Genomic DNA, 27,198 nt, shown 5'->3' with positions numbered 1-27,198 from the left:
TTGGGCCCCTCCATTAGTCACTCTCTTTCTCTGAGCTCACCTGGAACCCTCCATAGGTCTTCCCTAGCTCCTTTCTTCTCTGGGCTCATCTGGACCCCCCAGTCTATCTTACTTCTCTGGGTTCAGTAGGCCCCCACACTCTGGTTCGCTCACTGGGTTCAGCCAGATCCTTCAATAGGTCTCTTAACTACTCAGCCCCTCTCTCAGATCTCACCTGGTCCTTCAATAGGCCCAAAGGCATCCAACTGCCCCACTTCTGAGGGCTCCAGACCCCACACTGGGTCCCCAGGAACCTCTTCCATCCCCTTAGTTCCTACCCAAACCTCCAGACTGCTCCAGATGTTATTCTCCTTGCTGGCACCCAGGTGCTGCACCTGAATGGAAGAGGCAGTGTTTCTCCACCAGATGTCAAGATGTTACTGCCAGCCCTACTCTCAGGATTTGGGTTTATACCCTGCCTAAGCCCAGCCCTCCCCCAATCAGGTGAGTCCCCTCATCAGGACTAGGCTCACCTGTAGGCTCCCTGGGTTAGCTGACTCCACAATTAGTCCTGACCCTCACCTGCCAGTGACCTCTTAAAATGGCAGGCACCCCAAGTGCCCTGCCAGAGTAGTGGCATGAATCTGCTGCCACGTTTTTTTTTTAGATGAAATAGGCACTGCCAGCTGCTTTTAAGTAATGTTGGAAGAAAGTGGAGGGGATAGATACCTAAAATATAAGGTAAGGTAAGAGGAAAAGAGGAAAAGATATGGAGGAGGTGCTGCCAAGCCACACTATGAAGTCCAAGCTGAGTACTTGTAATTCCCCTCCTACCTTTATCAAATCTACAGGAACACTGCTCAGCTATCAGCATTGCAAGCTGAGAAGCCTGTTTACTGGCCATCGTGTTTCTTTAAAAAATAAAATAAATCTTGATTTCAAAGGAAAAATCCTGAAGATACATGCCATCCATTTTGTAAGCTTTGGCAGGTTTGAGTAGGCATTTTTGAAGAAAAGTTTACCACAAAAGCTTGTGAGCTTAATAGCTTGCAGCCTTATAGCAGACTCTTGTGATCATAATAACTTGCAATCTTTCAGGGTAAATATTAATAAAAATATTGATAAAAATTGATTGTGAATGAGTCTGCTCTTCCCTTCTTTCCCATATCTCTCTCTGCATGCTCTGGACTCTCTTGATTCAACCCCCAGTTTGCTTTAGAATACCCAGCTCTCTTTTTGAATTACCCTCTTTGTTTTCTGATCCCTCCTCTATCATTGTGTCTCCTTTCCTTCATTTATGTTTCCAGTCTACCTTACTTCACACCTTGCTGCTCTAAATCCTTTCTTAGGACAGAAGTCACACACAAAGCAGTTTAAGTGATCAGAAACTGGTTTAAAGCTGTAACAGCGCATGAGTTCAGTGCACATAAACCAATTTTAAAATGGCTGAAACCGGTTCAAGATAAACCGGGCTGAATGTAGTATCAGATTTAACTGATTAAGGTTAAACCATTTTATGGAACTCGTGTCCCAGACCCCTTCCTGGTGTAAGTTAAATCAGAGTCCTCCAGCATCCCAGCATGCTCTGCAGCCCTTGGCTGGGCTGTCTTTTCCAGCCAAGCAGTGTTGGCTGTGTGCCTCTCCTCCCTAACTGGAACACTATTGCTGCTCTAGCTGGCTGAGAAAGACATGGGGGTGGGAAACCCTGTTCTGGAGCATTGCCAGGTCTGCCTGGCAAGGGGGAAGTAGCCCTTGCCAAGCATCTCCAGCCCTCCACTCCCCTTGCTGCTCCAGTGGCAGGAGCAGGGTGGGACCAGACCCTGGTAGCCTGAGTGGAAGTGGAGGTGGGTGGGGAGAGGGGGCAGTGCAGGCACCAATAGGCTCCACTTGTGCACTTGGGGCCATATACCTGGGGCCGCTGCAGCCAGTAGCCTGAGGGGAAGCGGGGGGAGGTAATCCTCCCATTGCAGGCAGCAGTGGTATGGGCACTGACATAGCAGCCTGGGCTGAGTCCCTCTGAGGAGTGGCTAGCTGGCCATAGGGAGGGGGTGAGGAGGGGGATGTGACCTGACTGCAAGGGGCAGGGGAGCTGTGGTTCATTACAGAGCCTGACTCCCTGCTGCCTCCTGCTGTAGTAGCACGGCCTGGGCTAAGGTGTCCCCAGGGTGCGGGAGTCAGCACCTGCCACTTCCCACCTTGAGCCCGGTGGGGGGCCACAGTTTGCAGGTGGGTTGCAGCTGCAGTGTGGCTCTCTGCCCCCTATCTCTCCCAGTGGCAGTGGAGTGAACTATCATGGCAGGTGGAGGTGAAGCACCTGTCACCCGCTACTTGTTTGTGGCTGTGCCGGGCGCTTCGGGTGGGCTCCTGTGGGTCAGGGGTGTCGGCAGTGGCAGGGGGAGGCAATGGACTATCACAGCCCGGTCCGATCCAGCCCAGCCTTGCGGCCCAGGAGTACAGCCCAGTCTGGCCTGGCCCCGCCGCCCAGGGGAGTGAGCAGTGACTGGCCTGTGGCAGCCTGCCCTGAACACCCGGCACTGGTGTGAGCAGGCAGCAGGTGACAGGTGCCTCACCTGCCCACTGTGATGGTTCGCTGTGTCGCTGCCAGCAGGAGGGTGGGGGTGGGCTGCCATGGGCCAGTTGCTGCCTACACCCCTGGGCTGTGGGGCGGGGCCAGACTGGGCTGGACCAGGCTGTCGCGGTCCATTGTCTTTCCCTGCTGCTGCCCACGCCGTTGGCTCGCAGCAGCCCACCCCAGGTGCCTGGTGCCACCGCGAGCAGGTGGCGGGTGACAAGTGCTTCACCTCTGCGTGCCATGATGGTTTGCTCTGCCACCGCCACTGGGAGAAGGTGGGGGTGGGGAGCTGCGCTGCAGTTGCAGCTGTTCTGCAAACCATTGCCTCCACGTGGGGCTGGAGGCAGGAGGCGGTGGGTGCTGACCCCCAGCCCCTAGAGCTGCCCTAGCCCGGGCCGTGCTGCCATAGAGCAGGAGGCAGCAGTGAGTCGGGCTCTGTAACTAGCCCTGGCTTCCCCACCTCTGCAGCCAGGTCACATCCTCGCTCCCTGTTCTTTCCTTATGGCCGGCTGGCTGCTCCTTGGAGAGACTTGGCCCGGGGAGCTGTGTTGGTCCCTGTGCCACTGCTGGCTGCAATGGGGGCATTAAATTCCCCCCATCCCCTCAGGCTACTGGTGTCTGGCTGCTGCAGCCCAGGTGCATGAGCAGAGCCTGTCAGTGTCTGCCACCCACCCTGCAATGGGGGGACTAAACCCCCCAGGCTACTGGGGTCTGGCCCCACCCCAGCTCTTGCTGCCAGCCAGTGAGTGCATGGGGGGACTCCTGACAAGGGCTGCTTCCCCCCTCCCCGTCCAGGCAGACCACAGCTGGGATCTCTGCAGGCCAGGGTGGGGGTTTTAACCCCTCCCCAATTGTACTCAGGCCTGCCAGGGCCTGGCCATGCCCCTTCCCTCAGTTTAGTTTCTCTCCAGCTGAGGGCTCGTTCTGGCACCCCCTGGCTTCTGGCTTGAGCCACTACAGGCATGTGGCTGCATTTCTGGAGTCAAATGTGAATGTCTGTTCACTTGTTTCTTGGTTCAATCTGCACAGGTTAGACTAACCTGCAAAGACTGGATCAATTCAGGCTCCAGCTTTTTTAACGTCTCTCCCTAGCCTTAGACTTCACTTCATCTACAAGTCCAGTTAACCCCAGTCTGCCTGCTCCATGACGTGAAGGAGAGAAGGCAGGACAAAACTGAACACAGTTTGAGTAACACAAAGTGTCCTTAACTTCCCCATTTGCCCAGTCAGTCATTTCTTTTTTTAATTACTTTTTCACTTGGCATTATCTATAGTACGTGAAGAACAAGACTTTGATTTTATGGCTTGATGAGTTGCCAATAAATAATACCAGTGACTTAACTTTTCATTTCTAGACATCGTTCTTCTTCTTCTTTCAATTCCCCATTTATTACCCATCTCTGTTAAGCAGTATCATTTGCTACTTTGCAGTCAGAAAAAGACAAGCAAGGAAATGTAGCAGTTGAGTTTTCAGGATGCCAGTTCAATTTGCACAGAGCCGCCAGATCAGAAACGCATCTTTCTGGTGCCTCTGTCATTTAGAAAGTGCTAAATGACAGCACTTCATTGGAGATCACCGAGGTGTCATGGAACATGGATAAACAGGCTGAGGAGCAACATTACAAGTTGGAGGCTTTGAGGCTTCAGTGTGATGAATCAGAATGACTAGTTGTTTATTTCTATGCTCTAAGGGCTAATTTTTGCTGCTCTCCTTCTTGTGCGAGTAAGCCCAGTGAGTTCAGTGGGAGTTATTTGTGTGTTAAGATTCTGTCCAGTAAAAAGTAGGGTAATAAGGAAACAGCTGTGGATTTGGCGTTGCACAGCCAACGATTTGTAGCAAAGCTCAGAAAATTTGCCCAGTAGCCTGAATGCTGTTGAAGAGCACAGCAAAATATATTTGCAGTGATTTTCATCTCGGATACCAGATGTTAATACAAAAGCTGCTACTTGGCTAGCATTTGAAAAAGCAGAATCTATGGCAGGGGTGGTCAAAATGTGGCCTGCGGGGCCCCTAAAAAATTTAGAAAATTAATATTTATCTGCCTCTGGCTGCCTGTCATGTGGCCCTCGATGGCTTGCCAAAACTCTGCCTGAAATAATTGCCCGCCCCGAGTTGTGGCTAGTCTTCTCTCTGTTTGGTTTACATGGACATGTTAGCACTGGAAATATGTTCTGTAGTTTATAACATAGCTTTCCTAGTTCATGGTAAAGTATATGGGATTGCATGAAATTAAGGGTGTTGGGGGGCAGATAATTTATTCATGACAAACGTAACTAATATAGGACTGCACTCAGCTAAGTGGCAGAGCTGCCGTCAGGCCCTGGCTCTACTCACCCATGGCTCCCTTGTCTGCTTTGTCATTTCCTCTTCCTTTGCTCCCGGTCCCCTGGGGTTTCTGGAAGCTGCAGTCTAAACTACAGTCAGCATAGTTCCCTATCAGCCATCATTTTTCTTATGTCCGCTTTCTATACATTTTGATTATTAATGATGAAAATTTTTTTTGTCGGTCCGCGAGTGTGAGGTGAAATCAGTGTTTATCAAAGTTTACTGATAAAAAAGTCACAGCCTGCCACGCCTAGGTATATGCAATTAAATATATATGATGTACTAGATTAATATATACAGTACATTATATGCAATATAGGTCAGAGGTGGTAAAGGACAGATTTTGCAAGGCATTGAAAGAAGACAAGAGATTTTAATGGGATAGTAAGAGGTAAAAGGAAGCAAGTAAAAGAATTAAAAAAAATGAGCGTGATGTTATCAGAGCCACAGATAAAAAGAAGTTTTTGGTAACAGTATTTTTGCCTAGATTGGAAGTTAGGAGTTGGAAAGTGGCCAGGGAAGAGGTAGTTGTAAAACCCAAAGCAACAAATACCTAAGAAATGGATAAGGGCATTGTTGGAAAGGATGGATACTAAAAGAAATATTTTAGAGATACCATAGAAGAAGGAAGGACAGCATTTGACATCACAGACAGAGGTGGAGCAGTAGTTTAAGATTACACTGAGGTTAGAAACCCGTATGATGGGTTAGGCGGTGGAGTCATCCAGGATGACGATGAAAGGACTGGAAGGGATGATGAGAAGCTCAGGTTCTCCCTGTTGCAATGGAGACGGCAGTGGGACGCCCCTGAGGAGATTGCGGAGATGTGAAAAACTCTGTGAAGTTGGAGTAATAGCGGGAGTCCTCCTCATCTCCCATTGACTTTGGTGAGCTGGGAATTAGTCAGTCCTGCCCTTCAAGCAAGGTTTGATCTAATAAATCCTTGCAGTTTTAATCTTTATAAATTCCCGCGTCGTCTCCTGCCATGAGTGGACAGTAATGAAAACTAAATTATTTTCTCTTTCCTAGAAGTGATTCCCCATGGTCAGTATAAGGAAGGCTGCTCCATCATTAACAACGCTATAACTTTTCTGTGGAATAAATATCGTCTCTAGGGTTGTTCAACAGGAGACTTTTATGAAAAGTTAGCTTGTAAATAAAAGACAGTATTTCAGTGAGAGTGCATCCTGGGTTTTGATTATAGGACACAATGAATAAGTTGTCAGGAGCTGAGTGGAGGCCGTTCAGTGATACCTAATGGCTGACTTTGCTTTTACGCCTTCCTACAGTGTTGCTGTAAAGCTGTACAACGATTTGGAGCCCTGAGAAGTGCTCCAGCTCTTTGTCTTCCTCAGACAATAACAAGGCAGGAAATCGGGGATAGGAGGAGGAACTGCTGCAGATGAATTTCTCTTTGGAAGTACACCAGCTCCGAGAAGAGAGAGCATATGGGTCAGGAAACGTACTCTTGAACTGTTGTACGAAAGGAAGGGGCTAACTTAGAAACTCGTTCAGCCCGGTGACCACATCGCTTGCAATGTTTAGGCTCCAACCTTATGAAAACACTAATTAAGGAACGAAATTCATAGTTTCATAGTTTGTAGGGTTGGAAGGGACCTGAACAGATCAAGTCCGACCCCCTGCCATGGCAGGAAAAAGTACTGGGGTCAAACGACCCAGTGCTTTTTGAGGTCAGCATGCTAAATTCCTGCGCATCACACTCTAAACTTTCCAAGTGCAAGTTCTGTAACCAAAGTCACATGCAGACATCTTTGTATCTGGGGTTGTTTTTTTTTAAATTCCAGGCAAACATGACCTTTTTTGTTCTTTTTTCTAATTTTTGGCCCTTGTTCCCCATCCTTTGGAGTCCTGTAGAGTGCTCCAAGTTCACAGTCCCACTCCCCCTGAAATGACTGGGTAGACTTCTTAGGACAACCTCAATTTTAATGGTCATTGATTAGTCCCAGACTGATCTGTTAGCAGCAGGATCAGATTCTTTCGGTATACAGTAGCCTACATTGTTGTAAGATACCGACATAGGTTTGTAACTTTTGGGTGTATAGATGTGTCGTTACTGTAGTAATGAATGCAGAGATTTTACGCCCAAGTCCTCTTTCGTGGTAATGTAAATCAAGAGTAGCCGCCGCGAGTCCAGGACAGTTAGGATCATAAAAAGAGAAAAGAATATACTCGGGATTGGATCTGATCAGATATTACGAGATATTATGCAACGGGCTCATCCACGTGCCTGTTTTCTCAGTAGCGTGTCCTTGTCAACTGAATCGGGAAATATGGTTTCTCTGCGGTTGTGAGTTACCCGTGCCATTCCAGAGGAGTGTGAGATCGCTTGTTGTCATGACAACAAAAGAATAGTGAGGTGTTTACTGGAAAGTGAGTTCTGCACAAGCATTCGCATCTAGCTAGATCTGATGATGTTTGAAGAACTAATCTTAAGAGAGTCTATTCTTCCTCCAAAATATTTCCTCTGTTTGTGCAGTGTTTACCCTAGGATATATGGAAGATGGCTTTTTGAGAGCACAGCCCAGGACACAGTGTATGCTTTTGTTTTCAAAAGGCACTCCTGAGTTCAGTAATGGAAATCATATCGAGAGTACAAATAGCAGCATATGGAAAAACCAGTCAACTGTCGGCCGTTTGTATAAAGAGAGTTTGTAGCAAAGAGGCTTCTTTATAAAATGAACCATATGGTAACTTACTTTTATCATTCTTTAATGTATTTTTATTTTAAAAGGGGTTTGAGCGGTGTGTGAATTGTGATATTATTTTACTCCTTGAGCTTTTCACTTTTTATAAAACTGTACTGGAGCAGAGGAGGTATTATTAATTCTCTGCAAAAGCCTGTGGTACGGTATATGTTTAAAAAGTAAAGTATGTGTACACTATCAGTATGTTACAAACTATTTTCTGTAGCTATTTATGCTTTGTATAAAGAGTTATATGTGCAAAATAGTATGATGTAATTTTGTATTTGTAGCTTTAGTAGCATATTTTTGATTATACTTAATAAGGTGTTCACTATTCAGAATATTATTTTAAAATGCAGATGGGTTTTTAGCTTTTTGCAGTCAAGCATCTGAAGGAATTGCATTGAGTTGTGGCTGAATAAGAGAGTAGTTCTATGTGAACAGACTGTACTGTACTATGGGAGAAATTCTGGAGTTAAAAATCTGCAGTGGATAATTGATACTTGAAATTCTGCAGATAGTTATCTGTCTGATGCTAGTAAGCCAGTATTAATTGCAATTATCAACGTGCATGTTTTGGACATTGGTGTCAGTCCATGGTTGGACCTAAGGGGCTGGGTGCAGCCAGTTACCTGCAGTTTGCATTGCGGGGAGGAAATTGGTGAGACTATTTTTGTAGGGTTCATACTTCCAAGAGTGCAGGGAAAACTAGGCTAGATATATTTGATGTTTCACATTCTTAATATTTTGAACTGAAAGTGAGAAGTTTTAGTAGCATGGAGCTCTTTATTTCACAATGAGCTGAATACTCCTGCAAGGTCAGTTTTATTTTGTCTTTGTACAGCACTGAGCACAATTGGGTTCCAGTTTGCGGTATTCTGGTAATTCCCAAGTAATAAATACATAAATAAAGAAAGAGTAATAATAGAAGGAGCTTGGCATTTCACAGGATAGCTTAGCAGCTTGCAGAAACAAGCCTTTAGTCAGGCTATACATTATATTACTCCACTGGTCTCCAGAATGGTTTTCTAAGCCACAGGATCCTAAAGGTTACATTTGACAAAAAAGGTAGGACATGTCACTTTGACTTACTCAGGATGAGAAATACCAATTTGTTACTTAACTTAGCCACTGGCAACATGGGTGGGGGGAGGATGGGATGGGATAAGGGGGTGAGCAGTGGGTAAGGTTTTTTTGGTTGCAGAAAGGCAGTGCTGTCAGTGAGAGCAGAGAAAGTGAATAGAATAAGACCAGAAGTGACATAGCTGGATTTGTCAGTCAGTCAAAAACATCAATGGCAAAAACTATATATTAATCATCTGTTTTTCTTACAAGCTTTAAAACTGTGGGCATGTGCCAGTAAAACGGGACAGATTTTTTAAAAAACGTAGCACACTTTTCTGGTGTCATAACTAATGAGCTAACCATAACTCATTTCCTGTGTCAATAAAGCCAACTGGCTAAGATGGTAATTAGCCACATGTCTAGCACTGATACCCTCATCCTCCCTCCTCCGCTCCCTCCGTTCATTACATACACTTGTTAAATCATGTCTTAAATTAGATAAGAATCGCCAAGGCAGGGGCTGGAGTTTGTTATTGATCTCTGCTGTGGTGGGAGACACTGACTTTATTGGGTCTCTGGGTCCTACTGTGAAGACTTATAAGTAGCTCTGTCGAGTTCAGTTCTAGGGAATCTAAACAGTTCAGTACATCGTGATAAAAAGCTATGCAACTCTCGCGACTGTCCTACTTGTAGGTTTTCTATACTATTTTTCCTTTCCCCCCTCACTCCCTCCTCAGGGATTCCCTTCTCTTATTCTCGTTCTGTATTCTGGGAGTGTGGGATTTAGGGCTCAGCCTCGCTTTTGGCCTGCTGATGCTGAGCTAGCGATCATTTCTCACTGTCCTGCAGGACCTGGTTTAGAACTCATTTGCATGGATGGAACTACATTTACTTCAAGGGGGTTGCTTATGCTCTTGTAAACCTGAAGTGAGTAGGTCTGACCTCTGGTAGAGCTTCCGGGATTTGCAAACTCTTGAGCAAGGTCAGCTGGCGTCTTTGTTGCACTCGGATGGTCGTAAACACGAGCAAAGCTTCTTGCAGATGTGTAGCTAGCCTGATGGATGTGTGGCTTTTCAAAACACTTTAAGTGACACAGGTGGGCCAAAGTCAGTTCCTCTTCCTGCTACCCCATGAGTATCTTAAACTTGGCAGTTCGTAGAGTCTATAGATTAGTTAGGGGAAATGATAGTTAATCTATTATCTCTTGTTGTCCAAGATGCATTGCTGAAGAAGTATGTAAGAGAGAGCCGAGTCTGGTATCGCAGAACTTTGTTGCATATTTTACAGATTATGTCTGTCTGCTGTTAAGCCTTCTTGCTATTCATCGTTTCGTACTTAAAATTTTCCTTCACCAGTGCACCCACACATGCACAATAAAAATACCTTCATACAGGTGTAGAAAGGGATAGATTGCTGGAAGTCACCAGAGAGGAGCAAATCAAGTTTTATTCTTGATAATAGCTGCATAGTTATGGGGGGAATGCATCATTGTCATCTTTTCTGTTTACAGGAAGAATGCAAACAAATACTGGCTCGGCAGAAGTCCAATTCCCAGTCTGATTCTCATGATGATGAGATTTCTCCACCTCCTCCAAACCCAGTGGTAAAAGCTCGCCGTAGAAGGGGTGGTGTCAGCGCTGAGGTGTACACTGAGGAAGATGCTGTTTCTTATGTTAGAAAGGTAACCTATTGCCACCTATTTGATTCTAAACAATTCATGATGTGACTTGTTTGCATTTTATTCTGAAAATGTAATTTGAACTGGTTGGGTCATTTTGTATAGCCACTTCCTCTGAGGAATCATCAAGCAGTGGTCAAGAGTAAACATGAGAAGAACTAGAAGGGTACCAATGAACAAGGTTTGGAAAAAAATCAAAGGTGAGTGAGGAAGCTGGTTATAGTGGAGGAGGTCTCCTTGGATGTCACAACCCTCTGCTAGAGTCCGCTTTGGGAGTTACCTGTAATGTACAGCAGGGATGTCAAACATATGGCCCATGGGTTGGGTTTAGTTGATAGAGCTGCTCTTTTTGGCCTATTGGACTATCAGCGGAGCTGGGGAAAGTACCCTTCTAGGGAATCTGGGGTGTTCAGGCCTCAGTGGACATAGGAATCAGTGTTAGGAGGGTGAGAGAGGGCTGACATATTTCCAGTCACTCTCCAGCTGCTTTGCCTGTGCACACTGCAGCATCCCTACCTCCCTGGTTTCTAGCCCCTGCCATGTGTGTAGTGCTGGAGCCAGAGCTGCCACTGTGGCACACAGCATGGGGCATTCAGCAACAGCAGCTCTGTCTCCAGTATGGGGCAAATGGAAGAGGCTGGTACTGCTACTGCATATTCCAGGTTCAAGCTGGAGCTGCTGCTGCTGTGTGTTCTGGGTCTGAGCTGAAGCTGATACTGCTGCCACAGCTTTCTCATGTCTCGGCCTGGGTCTGGTCCTCAAGGAGCCACACAGTTTGAATCCAGCCTGCCTGGGATACAAAGCGAGTTTGACACCTCTGATATACAGCAGTAACAGGAGGAGAAACTACAAAGTAGACAAGAGTTAGACAACTTTTGGCTTAAAACAACAACTCCACTACAGCATGGAGTTCAACCTGCTCTGGAGTAATTCAGATCAGAATCAGGTCCTTTAAAAAAAAAAAAAAAAAAAAAAAAAAGCAAAGTTACCTCTCCTGTGGAAATTTGCAGGCTATATTTTAATGTGCTGTAAAATACTTGGACTCTCTAAAACTTCGCTATGGAACAAAAAGCCATTCAACCTGGGGAAACCCATAATTTAACTTAACAGGCTCTTTCCAGCAAAGCAGTTTAAATGAACCTAAACTTCATTGGAAAATCCCAAGCACATTGCCATTAACAGTGTGAGGCTTTTGCCCTGTCATGCTCTTAAGCTCTCTTCCTGCCACTATATCAGAGTGCCATAGTTGTGCACATCAATTTACAGACTCATGAAATGAAGGGATCCTTGTCCTGCAGAGCTTTCACAGAAAGGCAAATATATATTGTCCCACCAATTCTGCTATATGCATCAGTTCACTGAGGAGATTTCCAGTGGAGGTACCTCAGATTATGTAGGGCTGAAGTAGTAACCTAGTCAGATAGGCCACGTCAAATTAATTAAACAAGACTTCCACAGGGCAGAATTTCATTGAGTGCTCGGTCTTGGAACCGCACTGAAGAAAAGCTTCCAGCACTCCATTTTACAGTCAAATGCTTATCCACAGAAAGAACTGCTATTATATTTCACAAGCCCTTCACCCATATTACAATGGCAAAGAAGTTTTGTTCGGTAATATCGCTTACTGGACCAACAGTAGAGGTGTGAAGGTCCAGCTGGACCTTTTCCAGTAGACAGGGGTGGACCCAGGGGATGCATTGGTGCAGATGCACCCCCCCTTCTAATGCTGTCACTGCTGTCCCGAGCTGATACAGGTATTAGGGGGAACCCTAAAGCTGCTCCTGCCACCCCCAGGGGAAGCAGCTGTGTGGGGAGCCCAGCTGGGGACAATGTTGGGGGTGCACAAATTTCTCCAACCAGCGCCTTCTCCTAGCCAGTAAGGGAAGAGCAGGGAGCAAAGACTGGAAGGAGAAAACTTTATGCCATCCATGTTGTTCCTGGCTAAGCCTGACTTCCCACACCACCTCTCCCTGAGTTCCCCTGGCTGGAGCTGGGCAAGGAGAGACTCTGGTGCCTCCCACCCCCAGGTCAGCTGGGGACAGCAGTAGCAGTGTCAGCAGAGGGTGGATCCCCCCTTTTGTGCACCTGCTCCCTGGCCAGCTCCCTAGTGTCTAATGTGGATCTGGGAGCTCCAACCATGCCTCACTTGTATCCCCCAGGGTCCGAGGAGCTGTGTCGCACCCCCCTTTGGTAAGTCCTGGATACATCCATGCTAGTAGAGGTCCAGTTTTTGAGCACAAAATACCCTTCAAATCTGGAAAAGAAGTGGATACAGCCTAGACTAAATACGGTTAGAGCAATGGCTTTTGTTTAACTCCATTTTATAAAAATGACAGTGATTTCTTTATAAAAGGATTTTGGTTTTGCTAGAGTGTGTATTGATTATGGTGCCAGTAGACATGTTGGCAGGTTTTGCATCTGTTATTTAGGCAGGGTCTTGTTCCATTTGGTGCATGTTGAACAATAGAGAGTTTGAGATTGGGTGTTGTTTGAAAGTCCATAGAGAAGCAAGTGGGAAGTTGGGATCATATAATCACAACTGCCAAGCAGCTCTAGCTAATCTCTCCTGCAAGCAGCTCCAGCTAATTTCTCTGCCTGCAGAATACTGTTACACCTAACAGTGAAGGCAGCTGGAGGGCATGCAGATCATTCTTGTGCCAGATTCATTGGGGGCACAGTTAATGTTGTGTGATCAGTGCCTTCACACCATCTCTTCTGGAGTCTGAGTTTTGCTGAACTTTGAATTCCAGGAGGGCAGGAGATACCACAGGGCAGCCTCAACTCTGCAGTGGTGACGTTTTCCAGTCTCTGGATTTAAACTGATTAACAACCAAATGCAAGTCTTCCATCCTGCAAGGGTATCCCTAGAGGATGTTTCCATCTGCCTGGTGCCCTTGCTGGCTCGCCCCTGGAATGCCAGTTTACACGAGACCCCTTGGTTAATGCCAGTGCTTGGGACAGTCCATTTTTGTACATGCTCCAAACCCAGTTGTCTCACTGAAGCATTTTCTTTCTTTACTAACTGTAGGCTAACAAATACCCTCAGCAGCAGGGGGACTGTAAGAGCTCCTGCTTCAGTATCAAAATAGCTTCCAAAAGAGATGATTTAATGTCATGCAAATGCGTTTTGTCAATCGTTACTTCTGGCAGGGCTCTTTCTCCCCTCCCCCTTAAGATCATATATGATCTTTGTCATTTGCTTATGAATAAGCTCCCTGATTACTGCTGAGTCTTCCCTCCTGAGAAGCAGACACCTGGGGGAACTTTCTGCCTAAAGCCAATCAGGGAGGAGCACTCTCCCAGTCTAAGTCAGATAGTACTGGCAACTATCCAGCACGCTCTAAAAGCAGGATAGTCAAACTATTAATGCATTGCACTGTTTAAAAATCATTTATATGGTAGTTTAAAAGGCACTTCAAACTACTTAATTTTCCTCTTTCTACACTTCTTAATATCCCCTTTAGAAACTTTTAAGAGAAGACAGCATTTATCTTTGCTCATTATGGGCCCAGCCAAACTCTCCTGGAGGGTGGGGGGAACAAAAAAAAAAACCCAGAACAAAACAAAAACAACCAAAAAACCCCCCAATGGAAATGTTCCTCCATATTCCTTTGGGTTATTTTCTTATCTTCCTAATGGAACCTGAAATTAATAACTTTGTTTGCTTCTTTCCATCAGCCATGATGTCAGTACGGCCTTGGCAATGGGGCTTGGTAGGCAGTAACTGGTTCAAAGCCAGAAGCAGCAGCAGCACAGATCATTTTCTGTGCGTTCTATGACTAGTGCTACTATGATTTTAATTTCTTAAAAGGAAATTGGATTTAAATAATAATCCAAGGGATATTTTCTTAGACTGCTAACTTGTTAGGAATGCAAAGGAATAGAGTACTAGCCTTAAGAGCTGCGTTTGACTGCTTTCCCCCCCCCCCCTTCTGTTATCAGCAAATGACTGCCTTGATATCACAGAGGTTTATTTGGAAGAACCACCTACACCGAGGGAATAACAGGAGAAACTGAGAAGACAAATATTTTTAAAGCAAGACCAATATTGGCCTTAGACTGTTGGGAACTCAGGTTTTAAGACAGAGGCCAAGAAAGATAAACTCAAGAGCCTGAAATCAAGGACTTAGCGAGCATGGGAGAAAATTAGTGTAGAAAGGTTTATGTTTTGCAGTTTTTCCTTGTAAACACATGGCTATGGTGCCACACAAAGAAAGATTCAGATGAAGTGTTATTGTGTTGCTTTATTTCTATAAAGAAAGAAAGAAAAAGCTATTCCCTGAGATTTCATCACTAACTGACTGTGCAGGAATCTCATGATGCAGGTGACTCAGTTCACTAGGTGGAAATCAAAAAGTGTTTTCTTGAAAGAGGCAGTGATACAGTTCTCCCTGTCACAACCAACCTCTTTTTCTCTGGCTACCAGCAAAGCTTTGAGGACCTTTTTTCCATTTTCTTTTTGTCTCTATTGTACATAAGCCTGCTCATCCCACGTTTGAGGCTCTGCCTTGCCGCTTTCATGTTAGAGTGGCACTTGGAGGCTAAATACAAATACAAAATAGGTTTGTAATAAAGAGGATGGTGCTCAACTGTTGTCTTTGTATTTAAGGAACAGGACAACAATAATGGGCTTAAATTGTAACCAGGAAGGTTTTGTTTGGATAATAGACAAAACTCTTGGTGTGTGGGTGGTTAAGCTCTGAACATATTGCTTATTAAAAGGAGGTTGGAGGTTTTTAAGTCCAGGTTAGATAAACATTTGCCTGGGGTGGTGTAGACAGGGATGATCCTGCCTCCAACCAGGGATTAGACTAGGTGACCTCCTGAGATCCCTTCTAGCCCAATTCTTCTGTGATTCTATGTATATAGAAAGTCAAATCAGAACTGCATGCTTTCAAAATACATTGCGTTTGTGAAGATACTGTCTGCTTGTTGGAGGTTCAAGGGCTGAATTGTATGACAGTTCTAGGTCAGTTCTTCATTTGACACTCAGCAGTTGGGTATGCCCATGCCGCTGTTCATCCACTTGAGACAGACAGCCTTTCTGTTCCTGGATGGGCAGTAGGGCCACCTGGACAAGTCAGGACCCCTCCTTTGCCACAGGGAGACAGATGACAGGAAACAACCCTTTAACACAGCAAGAGAATGTCTTCCCTCTGCCAAAATGTAAAGACCCCTCCCCAGCTAAGATTTATTCTCTGATTCACTGGGCACTTTTATTTATTTATTTATTTTTTTAGTCTCCTTAGCCCTCTTGGGAGGATCAGAGATTTAGAACTAAACAAATAGATACCCAGCTCTTTTTTGGTGTGGGGGAAGCAACAGGAACTTTAGGGGACTCTCTCTCCCCTTCTCACATATTTAACCCCTGCTACTTCTGAAATGGCCTTTTATATAGACTTCTTCCTCTCAGCTGTGTCCATTCCCTCCCGAGTGGCTGTGGCTCTTTCTTGGGCAGAGAGTCTCTGCCTTCCCCTCTTATATCACAAGGACCATTCTGTTATGAAGACACTACAAAATATTGCAAGGTGCTTTACTTCTCATACTTCAGACTTTAATATCAAATCGAGATCAGCTTTTTGTCTTGTGCAATTTCTGCAGAAGTGTAGGTAGTTCTTCCCTTTGTGCTTTTATTTCAAAATTCTCTAAAATACTACCCTTTGCCTTAAATTTCTTTTACTTAATTTTACTGTTTGTGGAAATGGTTGTTTTTTGCATACAAAATTATGTAAAAAATCCTAGATATGAACGTATATACACTATTGAAAATAAAGTAGGAATTCTTTCCTTCATCAGATTTTGCCTATTATCAGGACATTCCTATAGTAATAAAAAAATAGATTGGTCTTTAATTTTTGAAGCTGAAAGAGTGCATTGATTCATAATTTTAAAGACAGATTAGTTTGGATGCTACTCTGTAGAGCACTATGGAAAGTATTTTCTTCAATCTATTAAAAATAAATGAAATGTGAAGGAAGCCTTCAGTTTTTTGTTCCTGCTGATTTTTCCCCCTGTATTTTATAAGGACATTTAAATGTTTTTTCCTCCCCTGTATTTCTATTGTGTTTTTTTATATGAGGAATGTTTATTCTTATCCCCACATTGTCAAAATAGAAGTGTCTTCTTTTCTTGGTGGTTTTATATGAAATTCTAAAATTTGACTCAGCATTTAAAAAAAAAAACAAAACGCACAACAACAAACCAAAACACTGCCTACATCACTGATTAATGCAGCCTTTTAAACAGAAAAACCCAACAATGAAACAAAGCCAGAGCTATAACTTACTTTGTTTCTTCTTTTCACTCCTAGGTTATTCCAAAGGACTATAAAACAATGACTGCTTTGGCCAAGGCCATCTCCAAGAACGTACTCTTTGCTCATCTTGATGACAATGAAAGAAGGTATGAGGTACTTTTTGAGTTAGGGGAATACATTACCTGGGCTGAAAGCAAAACCTCTATAAAACCTGAAACATCTTGTATTTCAGCCTAGAATGGACTGTTGGTATTGACATTTCTCTCAGATATTGGTGTATCTGAGGTTATGACCAGTTCCCCATACCACTCATATGGTCGATTAGAAACTAAGACCTTGTCTACACCAGGATCTTGAGCAGCATTGTGGTAACGGCACTGTGCTCCATCAGTAGAACAACTCATGTTTGGAATTAACTACACTCTTAAGAACAAATTCTTACTTGTACCAGGCATAAATTAACCGTTGTCACAGGCAGTTGAATAGTCTAAATTATCAGGACATCCCATTAGGGTGCAACTTCTCAGAGCAATTAGGAGGTCATGAATTTCCCATATATTCTCTTTCCCACACACACACGACAGGAATCCAGTATAGTTCTGCTGTAAATCTAGGGCATGCCAGAAACCTATTAAGATATGCAAGCAATGGAAATGTATTTTTGCTGTCAGGTGTAAACTGACTGGAGAAGTAAAGGGATATTCCAAGGATATTTCAGCAAAGAGGGAAAAAAAACACCCTAAAAAACCCCAAAAAACAAACAGGAAAAGAGTGTTTAGTTTTTCATGCCCTAACTCAGTGTTTAGGGTTGAAAGTGACAGCCACAACCTCTCCACACCATTCCTTAGGTCTCATTTAATTCTATGAGCTAAACTATCCACTGCCCAAGTATGGGTATGTGCACATAGGGAGGTTGTACAGGGAGTGCTTCACCTCTCTTGTGCAGTCCACATGTGAGCTAGAGACAATCTGTTGCTGCAGTCTGAGGGGACCAGGGCTTACCATTTCCTTATACTCTCTTGGGAGCAAATTACTAACAAATATGGGAACCAAATGGCCCCCTCTCCAAACCATGGCGCACCTGGTGTAACTCCAGGAGAGATTTTTCCCTTAGTGCTGTTCGTATTGCAACACTTAGCTCTTCACCACCCCCTTTCTGGAGGCAGCACCTGCGTACCACAAATTGAGCCTCATAGTAAGCAGAACAAGCTATCATGCACATCAAAAGTAAGTGAAGCTCTTAGAAAGATGTATGCATCATGCTTTCGCCAACTAGGATGTAGCGTACAAAGAGACTGTTTGGTTTTTGAATCTCAATGAATTCACTCTTGACATCGTATTTTGTTGCTTTAGTCCAGTCTCATCTTGTCAAGTGCTGAGAAGTCAGCAAGCCAAAATATGCTACCCTCATTGGTGCCAATTTGCATCTTACTGATGCAGGCATACAGCTCAGGAAAAGCAGTGGTGGCTGGCTCTGTCTGGGGATCCTTGCATTCTGTCTTCTTTGAAGGAGTGGGGAAAAGGGGAGTACTTCATGTACTCTGCTGTAGTGGTTTATTCTCCTGTAGCAGCTCCTCCCAGTCTGGGAGCACTGGATAAGTGACAATTTTTGCTTGATCTGGCCACGGAAAGCAGTTTATAGCCATGACTAAACACAAATGCACAGCTGCAGTCAGCTTAAAAGTGACCAATCGGATGAAAATCTGACCATTGCATGAAGTATCAGATGAAGGTGTTTAAACAAAATATAGCATCTTCTGTAACTTGTGTTATTCTGTAACTTGTGTCATTCTTGGAGCCCCAAGAATGAGTTCCCTTCACTGTCTTTCCTCCCTCCCATTCTGAAATCAGAGAGCCCTGCCTGGCACCAACAGTGAATTTCTGTTAGGTGTGGGATAACCTTGTAAATCAGAAAGCTTTGCCGAAAGTGTTCCAAGTTACAACTGGAAGCTGCACTTCTGTCTGCACCCATTGTTTCACTTTGGTTGTCATCCCTCTGTCAAAAAAGTGAAAAAAAAATAGAGGCATGGCCTCTTGTACCCATCTTTCTTGTCTGAATCAACTCAGAATAACCTTTGTTTTAAACCTGCTCTGGGGCTAGGAGATCTAGAAGCATTTATTGCCCAGCAGCTGTAGGGGTCTCTAGGTGTTTCTGCATGAGACATTTTCTGCGGAGCCATTTAATTGGCTCCACAGTAAAGTGTCACTGTCTAGATGTGTGGCTCTATTAGGTTATAGCAGACTAATAAATGCTGCTGCAGGGTAGTCGGGTTAGATGCAAGTACTACTCTGTGGTGGCATTGTTTCGTGCACCACAGTGGATGTGTAGACAATGACAGGGGTGGCTGGGGCATAGGGGTGCTTCAGTGCCAGGCTAACCAGCAGGCAGCCCCTACACTGAAGTATCCTCGTTCCCCAGCCAGCCCCTCCGCACCATGTGGAGCATGATTGGAGCAGTCCGGGCTGGCAGAGGACCTGGGGATCATTCTGTCAGCCCCAGGCTGGTCCGACTTGGTTCCACGTGCTGCAGATCAGCTGGCTGAGGCATGAGGGCACTTCAGCACAGGGGGTGCCTGTTGGCTAGCCCCACAGCAAGGCACTCTTGTTCCTTAGCTAGCTCCTCCACAGTATGTGGAGCCCCATCGGAGCAGCTCTAGGTTGGCAGGCTGACCCCTTGGGTCAGCTGGCCCAGGCTGCTCTGAGTGGGCTCCAAGGGCTGCACATGAATAAACTCTGGAGCAATATGCTCTGGGGTTTTTTGCTTCCAGATGCACATTCAAATGGTATGTCTGGGACCAAAAAATTCCAGAACAATAATCTACGGAGTTTATTCGTGTTCATTAATCACACATGTAGACGTGCCTTCTGTGTACAGTATCAAGCCATGAGTTATGATAGCATGTTGGAAAACATCCTACATGTATGTTTATTACACATGCGTCAAGTTAACCATGTGCTCAGCTGTATGCTGCACGGGGATGCAAGATAGTACTGTTCAAATTTACGCTCAGGGCATTATTTTGGATGGTCTGTGGTAGCCTCCTTTTCCAAACAAGGCATGATGTAGAACAGGCCCAAGGGCTGATTTTTCAGAGGTATTGACTAATGTTTTTGCTTATCTAAAGTGCTGAATAGAAAGCTTTACCTGGGAGGGGACTAAGAGCTCAATCCTGTACCACTGGGCCAGTTTCCAATGACTTGGATGACAGCAGGTTCCCATCCAAAGGTGAAATCATGACCCTGTTGAAATCAACCGCAAAATGCCCATCAATTTCATTGAAGGTTGAGTTTCACCCTGGTTCTCCCTTGGCACGAGAGTGCTAGCCATGGATTAGAAGCTACAGCAGGCTCCAAGGAACAGATGGCTTTAAGCCATACACACAGCTTATGCTTTATGTACCTCACCCTTAGCCAAGGATCTGGCTTATTATGTACATCTTGGATAGAAAGTCTCTCGTGAATAAAGGTCCCATAGATCCATTATGGAATTTTCTTTGAATTGACAAAAAAAAATTAACAGAATGCACATTGTTTATACAGTCTTTAAATAAATAATGAAAACTGAATTCCATTTATGGCAGTAACAGATTAGCAAACATACTAAAATTTGCAGAAAAGTCAATTCTAGTAATAAGTGGATTTATCTTACCTCTTTGAGAGCTAAGGGGAGAAAGAGACAACTGTATTTTTGTGTGTGTGAATGATAAAGTAAGATTAGTGAGTTGCTACTGACACATGGAGACCAGGGGTACATTTGCAGTATAGACTGACTCTGCTATTTTAGCCTTTGCTCAGAAAGCCTCAGACTCTGGATCTGGTCTCACTGTCACAACTGGGGGTTATAGTCAAACCTGGGTCTCGCTCTAGAATGGCCTCCAGTCTGCCCACTTTGCAGTGAGGATGTTGTTTAGCTTGTGCAGATGAGCTTGTTTGGATAGTCCTCCACTGCTGTCCTACAGTTCCTGAGATTCATGTATTACTGCTCTATCTACTCACTTCCCTCTCCCCTCCTTTGCAGTGAAAGCTACCTTCTGGCTTATTTGGTTGACAATTATGCCTTTATTCCATTTTCTGCAGTTTCAGCTCAAACAGCCTCTGCAGATGCTGTCCCAGCTTGATCTAGCTGGCCAGAGGGGAAAACCAGGTTTCTGGTTGGCCTCTGGTGTAAGCATCCCGAAGAAGCTGATGGAGATAGAATCAAGCGGACAGCTGTCCAGGGCAGGGGTTTCTGTTACAAGTCATAAATGATAACTACAGGTAGGGGCAACACCCTGTTCATTTGCTCTCCTGACAAATTTGACTAGGTCTTTTTGTCTCGTCGAAGTTTTCCACTGCCTTAAATACCCAGGAATGGTCTAAATTTTAGACTGAGGCTACAGGTAACTTGAACAGCATCAGAGAAGATTTCCAAACAAAAAGGGGTAAGAGTCAGAAGAATGGACACCAGAAAAACAAACAAAAAAACCAACATATTGCTAGGACAGGGCCTGGAATAGACTATTTGCCTGGAGATATCTTGAGATCTCTTCAGGGATGGACCAAGGAAACAGCGTTGAAAGGCAGAGCTGGGAGAGTTGGACCCATATCCAGGTGAGTGGCACCCACCATCTTTGTTGTTGTTGGGAAAGTTGCAGCCTAAGTGGGAGAAGTTTCTGGTTTGTAACCAATAAGATTCTGTCCATGCATCATGTGATGGGATAGCATTAGTCTCAGTTGTGGACAAGAGGCATCCTATTTTTCCCCACTCTCCCTTCTCCATAACCCATGTTGCCCAAGGTTTGAACTCATTAAAGAAAAAAAAAAAAAGTCAAAGCTGAAATTGCCGATTTCACGAGCATAGGTGCATATTTTTGCATATCTGTCAGTCTTTGTTACTCTGTCACCAGTAGACAGACATGGTATTACACCACTACTAGCATTGTCCCATATATTCAACAATTTTATAATCCAGGATTAAGTGAAGAAAGCCTTTGAGGATGGAAATACTTGGCTTCCTACTCATATTCATTTGAGGACCAGCCCTGTTCTTAGAAAGCTACTGCATGCTAATTCCACATTCTGTTAATGCTTGCCTGAATTTTCTCAGGCATAAATGCTTGAGAACATTTCATACTGAAGAAACTCATGAGAGTCAGTGATAATCCTGGATAGGCTGAGTTTATAATGACTGCCCTGTAGAGCAGAAGTCCTCTGCAGTCCTTCATAAGCTGTTCAGACAACAGGTGTTGAAAAGTCTCCTTTGCCTGGGTAGATGGAATTCCATCACTAGCATGCTAAATTTGCTGTCCCTTTCTTAACATCTTTGAGGGCACTCCATGACTGAAATAATATTAAAACCAAGTCTGGTGACAGGTCTCTGGTCTGATGACTTTAGTTTCTAACCTGGCAACATGGCTAACTCAAGCTGTAAGAGTGCACTTGTGTAAAGATGGACTCACAGCATGCCAAGGTGAGAAAAGAATCAATCTGTAGAAATGCCATGGTGCAGACTATTACAGCGGGGAAAAGGATTCTTTCCTTTTTCTCCATGGGCACATAAAATAACTGGCTCTTTCTTTTCTTCAGCAGGATTTTCAGCCTCTCCTGGACTGGAGATAGCCATCTAGAACTCTGGAGAAAGTACCTGGAATCAGTGTGGCAAAAGGGAAGAGGCTGAGGGGGTCCTGACAGAAGGAAACCTAGACTGCTCAAGTAGGAGGAAGAGGGAGGGAAAGCCAAGAGGAAGGGAAGTACAGTTACAGAACCTCAAGCACAGCTAGAGGATAACAGAGCAGGACTCAGAGCAGAAACATTAGCTGTATCATGCAACACCAACTCTAGCATAGTCACCAGTACCTGTAGCTCCCACTCCTTGCTAACATATTTTGCAGCCAGTGCAGCTACTGGACATTTCAGTGGCTGGGTGGGCTCTGACCTAGACCTTCATTTACTAGAAGGTCTAGGTGTTCCCTGTTTGCTCTATTCTAGTATGTCTCTGTAACCTGTACATCCTGGGGCAGACATCAGATACACTCTGTAGCAGGTTTGGGGTTAATTAGCTCAAACAGTCTTTTAACTATACAGTGCTTTATTTCCTGGGCCCAGTGCCTCACAGGAAACCTTTTCACCGGAAGTCAATACTCAACTTAGCAAAGTTCAGATAGGGCATACTCACAGTCCAGAGTCCTCTGTAGCTCCTGGGAAGGGGCCTCCTGCTCTCTGCTGTGATTCCCACACTGCAGGCTTGCTTCCCAGGTTGTCTCAACCTTAGTTCCCCAGAGGTGGTCCTGCTGCTCCCAGTTTTGAAGCTCTGAGTCTCTTGTCAGCCACTGAGAGTTCCTGGACCAGTGTTGCAGCCACTGCCAAGCAATCCTCTATCTCACTTTAACCCTTACAGTCCCACCTTTGCTTATCACAAGACCCCACAGCTCCCTTCCTTGGGAGCCCTTTTAGCTGCCTGGGAGTCAGCTAATTATTTGCCTCAGCTGGTCCAGTTTCCTAGGCAGCCTGTAATCAGACTTTGCTACCTGTAGCTGAGCTGTAGTCCCTGCCCACCTGCAGGCTTCTATAGCCAGGAGGGTGCAGGCTGCTGTAAGCTTTTGCCAACCGACCTGCTACGCACACCTGACATCCCATTTCACTACCAGTGAGTCTGGACAGCTTCCACTTCAGTTAATGGCACACATTTGCACTGTTGCTCTTTGTGCACAAGCAGCTGGAATGCCTGCAGTGCTTTCCAGAACAATTCTGTTTAGTACTTCATTCATTAATAAATTGGCTTGCTTATACAAAGCATTGGTGTGCGAGTACTTTCAAAAGAGGGCAGAGTCAAGAAATTGCGCCCAGGGCTTTAAATAAAGCACCAAACTCTCTGATAGTCACAGAAGATAACCACTAGCAAACAGTAAATAAACCTCTTTATCTGCTCTGACAGTATATGGTTTCATGCTTTCTCATAATGGTGGAGAACCATTCTGCACAGGAGCTTGGGAGGGATGCAGAAATTTCCTACATACCACAGACCTAGAGTGGCTCAAGTAAGACCCTCTGTCATGCCCCCAGTAATCCAACTGGCAAATGTGGGTGACAGTCCTATCCATACTGAGACTGCTATGTGGCTGGAAGCTGTCTCTCAGGTGCTCCTAGGCAGGCTTTGCAGTGCCAGGCATGCATGCTCAGGAGCTTGGGTTTGAGTATGTGACCTGGAATGGACATGCTCCATCTTGAGAAATGGATTTTGTCATAACTACTTGTTCTTAGTTGTCCTGTTGCTGCCACACACAAATATTTGTTGAACCCCTGGTGATTAGTGGATTTCAAGGCCATTACTTACTGCTATAATATCATGTTTTATTAAAATACTGGCCCCAGCCCAGCTGGAATGCCTTGTCTATGTGGAAGAAACCTAAGACAGGCACCATTCAGAAGCAAGATACTCAAGCAACAGGACACCCCGGCTCTGATGTATTCATCCTGCAGGCTCATTGCATTTGCAACTTGACTCCTTTGTTAAAAGCAAACACATTGCAGATTCTGCCTGGCTTTTCTACATGTGCTCAATAGGCAGAAATGGTATACACTTTCCCTTGCTTGCTAGCCTGCACAGAGACCAGAAAGGTTTGTTACTGTTATTTGTGCTACTGTACTGCCCAGAGAGCACTTTGTGCTAGACACTGTATGGACACAATAGTGGGCTACAGTCCTTGTTTCAAAGAGTGTACACTATAAAACAAGCCCACCAAAGGATTAGAAGTGAAAGAGAAGCTCAGAGAGGTGAAGTGCCCAATAATAGATCAGTGGCAGAATCAATCACAAGACCAGGTCTAGTGACTCTTAATCTAGGGCTTTATATACTAGATGATACTACTTCCCGCAGAATGGCAGGGTTTGCTTCCCTACCGACTCCTTTGGGATGAACGGTGTGTCAATGAGGATCCATGATAGGAGGGCAGCCCTGTAGACCTGCTCCTCTTTGCGGCAGGCTGAAGAGCAGAACCCATGCCATGGGGCGAGCAGGTTGCATCCTATAATGGCATGTGGTAACATGCGTTTTCTGAGTGCCTTGGGAGACAATCCACTGACTGGGGAGAGGTGGAAAAAATAAAAACATGCATCCCCAAATTTTATATTTGGAGAGGTATTACTTGATCTCACACGTTTGGTGTGACTGCAGTTTTAGTTACGTATCTCAAATTAATCTAGAATATTCCAGCTCTTACACCTTATTGCAACGATTTCAGCTCCCATGATTCCATTTTTTAAAGTTAAACTATGAAAGCTGTCACGGAGCCATTGTCTACTGTACAGTAAAGCTTGCCTATGTTACTGCACTGGCTACAACCCTGTTTAATACAAGAAGGCAGTTCACTGTGGGATGTTCCACAAGGACACTGAAATCATATACCTTTTTTCTTTTAACAGAAGAACAGCGACATGCAAAGATAACCTGAACTTAAAGACATGGCACTTACACTCATGGTCAAATGTGACATGTTCTAGTCTAAAGTGTACAGTGTTGAACCCCTCTGACTTCGGGGAGGAATTTCATTTTTCATGATCTTTTTTTTTTTAGATAAGGAGAGGATGTTTGCTTCTTTACATGACTGCAAGCCTATCCTTTGAATTCCACCTGCCAAGAAAGGTGAAGGAAATACTCAAACTGACCTCTTGTAAACTAAACAGCGTTTTTCTTTCTTTGGAGTAATGCCAAGGAATTGTCCAAATAAAATACCAACACTAACCCTCAGACAATCCAGTTTCCCTTTTTGCTTTATAAATTCTGTTTCAGCATGCTAGTTTAGTACATGCTTAAGTATGTGCTTACTTTTAAGCCCTAGAATAGTTCCACTGACTTGTCATTGACACCAAATGAACTATTCACGTGCTTATATTAAAGCATGTGCATAAGCATCTTGCTGAATTGGAGCCTGCCAGTGAACACTATTTCTTGTTCTAAGAAAAGCTGTGGAATTTGGAAACAGCAACTTTCTGGCAACCAAAATGGAAATGAAATTGAGTGGAATTCCCAGCCACTTGGAAAATAAACTCTCCAATTCCCCATTCAAGGATTAAAGACTGAATTTATTTTGAGTCGCATCCATCTTAGTAACCTGCAAAGTATTGTCTTTAATCAAACTTGAATGAGCGTCATGCACAGAGGCAGCAATCTCTAGGATTGTTATCCAAAGTCCCTCTCTTAGAAGCCTTCAAGAGATTGTGTTCATTTTAATTTCAGTGCACTGTACAGCAATCTTAACTGTACAGAATGTGTACAAGGAAGGTCTTTTTGTGATAGCAGTTTTTTGGTCCTGTAGGACAGGTTATACTTCTGACTTATGATATATTCATGCTTTCATTGCTAAAGACAAGTTTTCAGTTTTCTTAAAACCTTTGTTTAACTGAACACTAGATGAGACACTGACTGTACAGTATCTCGTTCCTACTGTGCAATAGCATCACGTGGCACAAAGTGTGATGCGATTCTAGTGCGCAGTAGTAATGAGGTACTGCTCAGTCAGTGTTACCTACAAGCTGTTTGGCAATGTTACTGTGCAGTTACTCTGGTGACCGCACGGTCTTTAGTACTTGTGTACACAAGTAACAACTGTGCAGTCAGGATCTTGTGTAGACATAGCCACTGGATAGCAGACTTGGAGACTTCCTTACAACTACAGCTGGTGCCATGTCAGTTTTAAATTTAAATTATGTATAAATTTTTACCTTAGTGATTTAGTAGAAGGTAGTCTACCACATGCTCAAGTAAGATTTTTGCATAAGCAGTTCAAGCAGCACAGTACTTTACCTGTTAGCCATCTAATTCATTAGAGAAAGTAGGCTGGGACATAACATTCATGCATTCATAGGATGAAATCCTTAGCCTAAGCTTGGCACATTGCAGCTGCTGTACAACGGTATTTTATTTTAAAAAATCTTCTCCTTTGGCAGTCCCTCGCAGTCAAGGATGATTGTCTTTGAATATGTATTTTACATTAAAATAAAAAGCCACTATCTTCCTGCTGTGAAATATCTCTACTGCTGCAGTGTATGTTACCATGCCTTTGTACACTACTTGCAATTAACTGGTAATAATACCATAAACTTATTACTTGATATTTAGGGGTATACAATTGAATGCAAAGGTTGAATAAAGGACTATCCAGTCTTCTGTCTGCCAGTATTTTGTCTTCATCTTTTGCATCGCAGTGTCTGAAAGCTTGTTGGGAATGGCAGTTTTTCTCTGTGCATGGAAGAACAATGGTTTATTTCAACTAAAGCTCCTTAAGGTGTCATCTTTTTGCCTTAAGAAGGGGCATATGTAAACTGACAACAGAAACTCTCACTGTAATAATTCTTGTTTTGGGGACTGATTCTTTAGGCTTTTCTAAGCCAGATTTCTTCCAGAGGGACTTTCACCTGTGCCAGGATGGAAAGATCTGTGTGTTTGAGGTGCATAGTTGTACATTTAGCCTGTGCTTTTCAAAGGATTTAAGAGAATTAACCATTTGAATTGATTGAAATATTGTGGGATTTGGACATGTAACTCCCTTAAGTTCTTGTGAAAATCCCAGTCTTAGATTCTGACGTTTAGGCATATAAATTTTCATTACTGAAAGATGTCTGCTTCGCAATGCAGCCTTG

The 27,198-nt window shown here is 44.2% G+C and overlaps 1 protein-coding gene across 3 annotated transcripts in view; it reads left to right on the top strand.

Moving 5' to 3' along the window:
• Nucleotides 1-27,198, top strand: part of PRKAR1B (protein kinase cAMP-dependent type I regulatory subunit beta) — a 138,063-nt gene that overhangs the window by 10,226 nt on the left and 100,639 nt on the right. For all 3 annotated transcript variants that reach the window (XM_019512899.1, XM_019512898.1, XM_019512900.1), the window contains exons 3-4: nt 10,158-10,328; nt 16,636-16,727. In XM_019512899.1, coding sequence (XP_019368444.1) covers nt 10,158-10,328; nt 16,636-16,727 — 263 coding nt within the window. The remainder of the gene's footprint in view (nt 1-10,157; nt 10,329-16,635; nt 16,728-27,198) is intronic.

The sequence above is a fragment of the Gavialis gangeticus genome, unplaced genomic scaffold (genome assembly GCF_001723915.1).
Source record: "Gavialis gangeticus isolate Ggan-Ray unplaced genomic scaffold, GavGan_comp1, whole genome shotgun sequence".
In the NCBI taxonomy this organism is placed as follows: Eukaryota; Metazoa; Chordata; order Crocodylia; family Gavialidae; genus Gavialis; species Gavialis gangeticus.
Note: the sequence above shows the minus strand (reverse complement) of the source record. Positions and strands in the feature narration are given on the sequence as shown.